The sequence below is a fragment of the Sinocyclocheilus rhinocerous genome, unplaced genomic scaffold (genome assembly GCF_001515625.1).
Source record: "Sinocyclocheilus rhinocerous isolate Xijiao unplaced genomic scaffold, SAMN03320098_v1.1 scaffold2851, whole genome shotgun sequence".
Classification (NCBI taxonomy): Eukaryota; Metazoa; Chordata; class Actinopteri; order Cypriniformes; family Cyprinidae; genus Sinocyclocheilus; species Sinocyclocheilus rhinocerous.
In genome coordinates this window covers 158,529-168,148 of record NW_015645121.1, presented here as the reverse complement: position 1 = coordinate 168,148, position 9,620 = coordinate 158,529, and the positions used below count along the sequence as shown (strand labels likewise).

Sequence of the window (9,620 nt, the reverse complement as noted above, 5' to 3'; positions counted from 1 at the left end):
GAGACTCACCGGCGCATGCGCAGCGCTGACCTCATACCTCATCAGCCCAATACAGCCCGGAACTGCTTCCGTGTACAACTGTTGGCTCAAGCTACATTAAAGTTATTATTACGTTTTGAATATGGATATTTTTCTTACAAAAACACATCGATTCGCTACAGGAGGCCTTTGTTCACCCCCCGGAGCTGTGTGAGACACTTTTTTTATGGATGGGCACTTTTTATTTAACTTCTTTTGGACTGATGCATGCAACACCCGCTGAGTGGCATTAAACAGCTTGAAAGATCAAAGACAATTTTAAATATAACTCCGACTGGATTCGTCTGAAAGAAGAAAGTCATATACACCTAGGATGACTTGAGGGTGAGTAATTTGTGGGCTAATTTTCATTTTTGGGTGAACTAACCCTTTAAATGCATGTTTGCAGCCAGTGAAAAATGCATTTCCCATATTCTGCTGAGAAAAGACGACAGTGTTTGTATCATTACAGCTCTTCTATGCATGTGTGTGTGTGTGTGTGTGTGTGTGTGTTTTCGGTTCCTTCTTGCTCTTGACACGTAATTACAAGTAACACACCAGTAAACACAGGCGCTCTGTAGACAGTCATGTGTCATTGCGTCAGGGCCTGCAGTGCTTTCTGGATTCAGATGCCACACTGTGTCATTTTAATAGCATATCAGACACATCAAAGGAAACAAGCAGGTGGAGTTGTTAAACACCATGAGTGCATGTTTAGACCATTATATTGACATTCTCAATATGGCCGTGCTGCAGATATTTAAATGGACCATCAACCAACCTCGACTGCACTCAAACAGACACATTTGCTGTATGTGCCGCGGGCTACATGCATGTTCATAGTTAGAGCCCGTCTGACTGCTGGTTGACATGCCTTTGTCATATGATTCCCTTCTGAAATATGACATCTTTTATTTAAAGCAGTGGTGTCCAATCTGTAGGGTTGAAGCTGAACTCTGCAAGGAGCTGGATTTGTCACACATGGTTTAAAGTCAACCTGAAAAACACTCTATTACTTCTATTTAATCATGATTCAGTGGGATGGACCTTGGTACACTTGTACATTTTAAAGTTAAATGCATTTTAGAGTTAAATGCATCAACCTGGTGCACTTTCAATATTAAGAGCTCCAACCCATTTTTGGTGTCCAAATTGAACAGAATAAAAAGTCTTTGCATTAACTTATACTGGACTTAAGTAAACTATTACTGTAAATATTACTGTACAGTAGGACAATTATAATACTTATGGCTTCATTTCTTCACTTGCAAGAGTTAAACGCTCAAGGTTTTATTTTGGCAGAAAACTGTGACAGACTACATACTTATTTAATTGAATCACAGCCTTTTGCAATTTGATAAGCCATTTTGAGATTTATATTTTAATTTGATTGATATATGTTATGTTAGTTTTTTATGTTATTATGAGAAGTGTAATTTGGATGTACTGTGGCTAGCAAATTAATCATAAACCCTGCCATTAATCAGTGCATGTCATTCATTCATTCACTATAGAGTTTTTAATACAAGGTAATAACTTACTCAGCCTATGAAACTTTTTTTTTTGACTGATGTTTCCCAAGCCACACATGCTATGCCACACATGCTATTAGTTAAAGTTATTAATGTTAACTAAAAGTCAAACGGCTCTTTAGTCATTGTTTAAGGGTACTATTGTAGGTCAGGCAGCCTTTCTAATCTCTAGTTGGAAATCATATTTCACTTCAAAATTCGACACATAGCGTTACTAAAATGGCTTTGCATGATGACTTTAAAAGACATTGAAATATTTGAAAGATATAAGATGGACTGTGTGCACCGAACTCTGAAGGCTCTCTACATAATAGTATTGACACAGTGTTTGTGGTTAAAATCAATCCTTGTCCGTAAAAGTCAATACTTTTCACCATCACTCTTAACAGGTTTCACCCACAATGGATTCCAAGTATCAATATGTGGTTTATGTGGATATGCGTTTGCCCTCCGCTGTACGAGCACCTGTCTTTCTCTCTTTCTCACCTTAGATGAGTTTAAGTCGTTTCTGAAACGTCTGCCCGCGACACACTTTCTGCCGGTGAGCAGCGTGCACCTGCTGTGGGGCAGCGACTGGGACCTTCAGAACCGCTATCGGCTCTTGCAGAGTTCACTGGAGGCCCAGAGACTGAAGATCCAGCGCACGGCCCGGAAACTCTTCGGTCTGAGCATTCGCTGCCACCACAACCCCAACCACCAGATGCCCAGAGAGAGGTGAGACCTAAAGTTCATTTGCAGAATAATACAGCAGGAAAATAGGATCGTATTCCAAGAACTGACCTCAATAGATCTCAACAGAACACTCTTAAAAATGTATGTTCCAAAATGGGAAATGAGAAAAATGAGGTTCCCGAAAGAACTTTTCAGTGAACAGTTCTTAAAATTACCTTTTTTTTTTAGTGTGAAGAACATTTTAAAAATCTGACAAACAAAATAAAGAAACTTTTTGTGGACTCAAAAGATTCCATGGATGTTAAAGGTTCAACATGGAACCATCAATGCCAATAAAGACGATTTATTTTTAAGAGTTATCTGTTCACTGTCAGCACCTTTGGTTCTGGAAGTATTTTCCTAATCATAAACAACCCAATAGCTGGGTTTGTCCCTTTTTAACCCAGCATTTTTTAGAGTGTAGGGAATTGAAAAGATTCATTAAATAAACAAACTCTTAGCTGAAACATATCTGAGACGTATTCTTAAAAGAACCATTGTTTTCTTACCTTTAAAAAATAAAAAAATTGAATCTATCTTACCAGAAAACACCACTGCTGTATTATTATTATTATTATTATTTGACTGTACACTACAGCCCTAACATTATGAAGATATCTAGCTAATGAGCTAACATTATTTAATAGAGATTCTCAAAATGTTTATTTCAGTGATTTACAAAACCTCAACATTAGATTACTTACCAAAAGAACATGTAAGTTCTGGCAAAATACTTTTTTTTTTTTTGCTTCAATCTATTTAAAAATACAATATACAAACAGAAGAATGACCGAAGAGCGCTATCTTTTAACAATTGATTGTGTAGATCTAGTAAGTAGCTAAGCCTCCGCTGGTCTGTGAAAACATATAACCCATTTCGCATGTGAGTGATTTCTCTAAATGTCCAATGTTTCTTCAGGACTGCATGTAGTGGAGTACTTCACTGGGAATTTGACTATTAAACAGTTTTATTAAAATGATAAATAATTCTGAAATGTCCAGAAAAAAAAATCTAATAAATTACTGGTAATTTTCTGCCAGGACATTGTTTTTTTTTCTTCTTCTTCTTTCAGTGTTCTGTGCAGCTAAATTTTGTTTCATAATTGATTAATTTTACAACAACAGCACTCCTATTTTCCATTTTATTAAGTCAATAGAAATAAGTGATTATTTGTATAGCGCTTTATACAATATTGATTGTTTCACAGCAGCTTTACATTAATAGTCAAAAGTCATGAGATGAGCCTTTGATAAATAAAAGAAGAATCTTTCTGACTGGACCGAAATTAAAGAGTGCAGTGGTCAATTAAAAAGTGCCAAAAGCACAGCCTGAAACATATAGACAAATAAAGTTATCTGTCCACTAGGAAACTTGACTTATCAAACAGAGAATAATAAGCACACTCAGGAAATGTTCACTAATGTGGAAGTGGCTCACCCACGCTCCAGTGGCGGCTTTGACAAGGTCTGTGCTGAAGCGTTATCAAAGCCGAGCAGAGCAGAGTCAGAGCTCTGTGGGGCTCACATCAAGGACGTTTAATGGCAATAGCACAGAGGGAGAGAGAGAGAGAGAGAGGAATACAGAACGGAACTGACTATTTTAATTCCAGGTAAGCGCGGGAATGTTATCGGTTCAGCGTTGTGAAAAGTTGCCTGTGATTTTCAGGGCTAATTCGCTAAACACTGGACTTCAAAGTAGAGTGTTGTTCTGCTGAGGGTGAGAGAGTCTGTTTCTGTTTATGTGCAACATACTAGATTCATACTTCAAAGTCAGAGCAGCTAGTTTAGCTAACTGATAACAAAATTAGCATCCCATTTGAATAAACTAAGCAGCAGGGGTAACGATTCGCCATGGTAAACGATCTCTGGGGGAAAGCATAGAGTTCGAACACAGTCCCCATGGTTAAACACCTCATCTTCAGTTAACACTTCGGATAGAAACATACTTGTGCAATTCAACTGAACATGCTTAATGCATGCATCACTATGGTAGTATCAAATATCAGTGCTCAAGTATTATTAAGGCCCTAATAATAATTGGTTTAACTGGTGTCTGTCTTCATTTCAGCAAAAATTTGATCATTTTAAAGGGGGGGTGATTATTTTCTAAACTCACTGTACATATATATTGATTTACTTTTTTTTTTTCTGGATTCCATTATTATTATTATTATTATTATTATTTCTGGATTCTGTTTTAATGGTTGCATTAGATTTTAGTAATCAAAAAGCATGTATGTTAATTGAAATCATGAAACCTATACAATATACAGTTTACTGTATATACAGGACTGAAATGCTCCAGGAAAGCTCTTTTCAAACTGTGCTGATCAAAATGACCACAGCTGATCACAGTTGAAAGTCAATGGCTTTGTGTGCCAGTGAGAAGCTACACCTGATTGAGTTTACTGTACAAGTCATTTTTAGGAGGGGGGTGATACTTTTTCCAACACAGTGATTCTGTTTTTTATTTATTTATTTATTTATGTTGGCGTTATATCTTTCACTTACATGTTACAAGTTGCACTGAGTAAATACAGCTGGATAAAACAAAAATTGTGAACTGTGTTGGACACTGAAAAAAAAAACTGTGTCCGTCTTCATTTCAGGTTGCAAAGCAACAACATGTAATTATTTTAAAGGGTGGTGATTCTTTCTATACCCACTGTTTGTTTATGTATTTATTTTTATTTATTTTATTTTTTTTAACTGTCAAATTAAATAACATAAATTAGTTTCTGAATAGTGTTTCATGTTGAAGCTCCTATTCTGTCCAAATAATGCAAACTTTTCTAGTAGTGATCATTACAAACTTTCAGCTGCAAGTAAATTGCATCTTGTTAAGCATGTCAAAAGTCTGCATCTGTAACTGTAGGCTGAAAACTTGTTGGGAAGGTTGTTTCTGTTATTGCTGCCAACCGTCGGCTTTCTGAAAGACACGTCATTATATTCCACACAACTGTATGACAAGCCAAGAAACATATGCATTCAAAATATGAAACCTGTGACGGGTTCTGAAGATAGACAATATCGATGCACTACATATATCAAGAATTAGAGGCATTTGAATGTATTATACAGATATAAACCGAAAAAATTTCTTACAATAACCATAATGAACAGTTCTTCCATCAAGGAAGATCATTAGCATAGCTTGCCGTCATGATATAGTGACGTGACATGTGGCCAAGTATGGTGACCCATACTTGGAATTAGTGCTCTGCATTTAACCCATCCAAAGTGCACACACACAGCAGTGAACACACACACTGTGAACACACACCCGGAGCAGTGGGCAGCCATTTATGCTGCAGCGCCCGGGGAGCAGTTGGGGGTTCGGTGCCTTGCTCAAGGGCCCCCCAGTCGTGGTATTGAAGGTGGGAGAGAGCGCTGTACATTCACTCCCCCCACCTACAATCCCTGCCGGTATGAGACTCGAACCCGCAACCTTTGGGTTACGAGTCCGATCCTCTAACCATTAGGCCATGACTTCCCCCATATATACAGTATATAGAATTCATCTGATGAATGCTACTCATCCAATCAGATTTTAGAGCTGAAAGTGTTTGTTTTATAAGTGTCTGAGCTCAGATCAGCCCTAAATAATGGCAAGGTTGTTGTGTTAGCTGTGCTGTCACTTAGGAGGTCTGTTCTGTCTCCACTGACCTGCTCTTTGGCCCGAAGGCCCTGATGAAGAAAGATGGCTACTCGCTTGAGGAAGAGTTTCCTGCTGACACCAAGCGGCTTCCCGTTGCTCATTATTAGCAGCAAACTGCCTCCATCCGCCCCATAGACTCCAGAGATAGAAGTTAACTAACTCCATTCTGCAGACACGCTGCTTCCAGTTTGATGGCACCCCAATTATCTAGAGGAAGAAAACTTAATCTGGCTCCAAACTTTGGTTACTTGTGATTACTGCCAAGTTTCCCTCGGAAGCTCCTACTTTTAGGAGTTTGGAAGTCATAATTGTGAGACTTCATGTGCATTTAAGTGACCAGTTTCTCTCTTTTTTTGTCTTCTTTTTTGTCAAACGCAAGCTTTTTTTTTGTGATGCTGCATAAAAATGAAGAGCAGATGATGTTTGCTTTGTTTAAAATTGATCTGGTTATATCATTCTCATGCAACCTAAAAGAAAGATCATGCAAGCTTGTCACCTCAAAATTCAGAGTACCTGGTATTTTCTGGTCAGCTCTGTCACTTTTTATTGTTTATCAACAATACAGAAAAAGAAATAACTGAACACATTAAATTGCACATGCTTTTTTGTAACTCTTGCATAGACAAAACACAAAAAGGGCTAAAATAAAATGCACATTTTGCCACAGGTGAAATGGTTTGAGAGCAGTAAGTAGATTACGCTGCTGTTTCTATATTAAGGGCAAATCCATATATATACCATGAGAGTGAGATATTCCCTCTCGTCCGTTCTTGATGCAATAGTGCCGACGCACAAGGTCTGTCCGTAGACCCGGGCGGAGGATCCAGAGCTCAGCTTTAACCTCGACTTTGCTCAATTATTGGCCTTTTGCAAATTGTGCAGTTTCTACTTTTAGGGAAGCGTCTCAAAGTCAGCTGCTGTTTATTCCTGGCTGAGAAAAAAGCTGATGCAAGTTTTACATGAATATTTTGCCTTTATTTTTTCTTCTCCCTGAGTAGAGTCCAAAATCAAGTAACCTTAAAAATGTCCTGCTGGCTAAAATTCCTAATAAGAGATCTTTTAGTTTCCACACTTGGTTTGATTGCTTGTTCAGTATCCAGCCTCCTTGTGCTCCCATACGCCTCTTTCCATACAGTTTGAAACAGTGTGTTTGCGTTATCAATGACAGTACTAGCATCAGCTATTTACCACTGTAATAACTCTGAAAGGATGACGCCTCTTTCACTCTGTTATTAAACTATTTGTCCATTTGGGTTTACCACCAAATCTTTAAACTCACAGAACAGCACTCGTCTTTTTGGATGCATCATGAGGCAAAAACAATGTTAGCTTTGCTTCGAAGGCAATTTTGGCTATTTCGAGCCAAGCAGCTATGAGAGATATACTACTGTATAAAAGTGTCATCAGGAGCATTAAAATGTGCAAATTTCATACATTACATGTTAATCATGGCGACTTGCTTTCATACCAACTGCAGACCTTATTAGAGTTCACATGAACCAGCGTGTGACGTTTACTTTTTCCCAAGCAGCGCATGTGCTTTTAATTTGAAAAATATAAGAGAGCACAAAATAACTTTAGGGGTGCATTGAAAACTGATCGAATAATTAGTTTTCCTTAATAAAGGGACATGTGATTATATTTACAAGTGACATGATTTAATTTATTATTGTAAGGACCAATTCTCACTATTAACTAGCATGCATATTACTAGCATATTGGCTGTTTATTAGTACTTCTAAAGCACATATTAATGCCTTATTCTGCACTACTACTTACTACTTACTGTCTATGCTTTACTTCCAGCTGCTCAATCAAACAGATTAGGGAGATAAAATATGCACTCTTGCAACCATCTAAAACATATTACAATATCAACAACTTAAAGTTAGGGTAGGTGATTTCAGAGAGGCTAGCAATAGCAAGCTAGCTTTGAAAGCATAAGATCCCACCCTCCCTGCAAATCACTCTCCAAAGCCACGCCTCCAAAACACATGACCACGCCCTGTGAACCCCAAATTACACACAAATTGCATTAATACAAATTAGACGAACTGAGCTTTGATGGCAAACAGACTCCAAAGACACCAAATGCTCTTGTGTGAAACATAAGCATGAATCACATATGTATGCAGATGTAAACATCTTTTTGATGCTGATAAATTGCTCTGACCAGAGCAAAAGCACAGCCGCCGCTGCCTTGACATATAGAGCCACGCCTCAGGGATTTCTCTGCCATTTGATTACTGGATGCATCGCAAAAGCCAGTGTGATATTCAATCAAATCAAACATTGCAATTAAATGAATAACCAAACCATGCTGGCCATTTCTGTTTATGCAAAGCCCCAAAATTACGCTTACTGGCTGCTTGTAATTAATAGATGTTTGTTGTTTGCTCTGAGCTCTACCTGATAAACCGTAGCTGTGATGATGTGCATTCGGAGGACAGAAAACGACCCTGATTTACACCCACACAGACAGCACAGTTACTTATGTGCTTTTAACATTTGTGTTTGTACATATGCTTTGTATAAATTGAAATATTGTACGTGTCAAGCTGTGAAAGAGAGAGTCTTACCCTAACTGGTGTTATGTGCATATTTTTAATGCATTTTTTTTGTCATCTTAGTGGCCATTTTCTGCAGAAACAAACAATGTTGTAGAAATAACCAGACTTTAACATTTTCTAAAGATGTTTGCTATATATGCAAAACTAACCACTACAATATTAGGGAGTTGTGGTAGATTGCCAAGATGTCCATTTGGTTGAGATTGGTACCAGTGTTATTTTAGTATCATTAAGATACCGTATTACTGTATTATTTAGTTTGCATTTTAATTTTAGTTAAAAAAATAAAAATGATAAATGTTGCTGAATCAAATGTGGCAACTAGCTGAAATAATATTTATATACATTTTTATAAAAAATTATAAAATATTGTTTTATTGTTATGTTAAATGTTCATCATATTTATTCATGTTTATCATTATCTATTATAATAAATGTGCATATTTATGTATGCATTTTGGTCCCACTTTATATTAAGTGGCCTTAACTACTATGTACTTACATCAAAAATTAAGTACAATGTACTTATTGTATTCATATTGTATTGCAAAACACTTTTGCTGCTATTGAGGTGGGATACGGGTAAAGTTAGGGACAGGTTTGGTGGTATGGGTAGGTTTAAGGGTGGGTTAAGGTGTAAGGGATGGGTCAACAGCATAATTATAAATGTAATTACAGAAATTAATTACAGATGTAATTACATGCAGGTATTTTTAAAATATAAGTACAATGTAAAAACATGGATGTACACAATAAGTGCATTGTACCAAATTATTAATTTAAATGTAAGTACATAGTTGTTAAGGCAACTTAATATAAAGTGGGTCCGTATTTTGTTGTCTTGGGCATTTTAAAGCAGCTGTTTTCTGCAGAAACATAAACATATTAATCTTATTTTAGTACATCAAGTTGCAAGGTTGCTGTGGCAACTAGCTGAAATACGTTTAATATGCTTTCTTGTAATAAAGTTTATCATATTTATTACAGTCTATCATCATTTATTATAATGTTTTGTATGGCTTTTGTTAACTATAATAACCCTGCTTGGTACAGAGGCGCCTCCAAGTTCTCCAACTAACATGTGCAGACCGCGGTCAAATGCTTTTCTCTCTCTCTCTCTCTCTCTCTCTC

The 9,620-nt window shown here is 37.0% G+C and overlaps 1 protein-coding gene across 1 annotated transcript in view; it reads left to right on the top strand.

Annotated features, from left to right (window-relative positions):
* Window positions 1-9,620, top strand: part of LOC107705842 (BMP/retinoic acid-inducible neural-specific protein 1-like) — a 21,478-nt gene that overhangs the window by 7,232 nt on the left and 4,626 nt on the right. Inside the window, exon 2 of the mRNA XM_016509339.1 lies at window positions 2,042-2,264. Within this exon, the coding sequence (XP_016364825.1) occupies window positions 2,042-2,264 (223 nt within the window). The remainder of the gene's footprint in view (window positions 1-2,041; window positions 2,265-9,620) is intronic.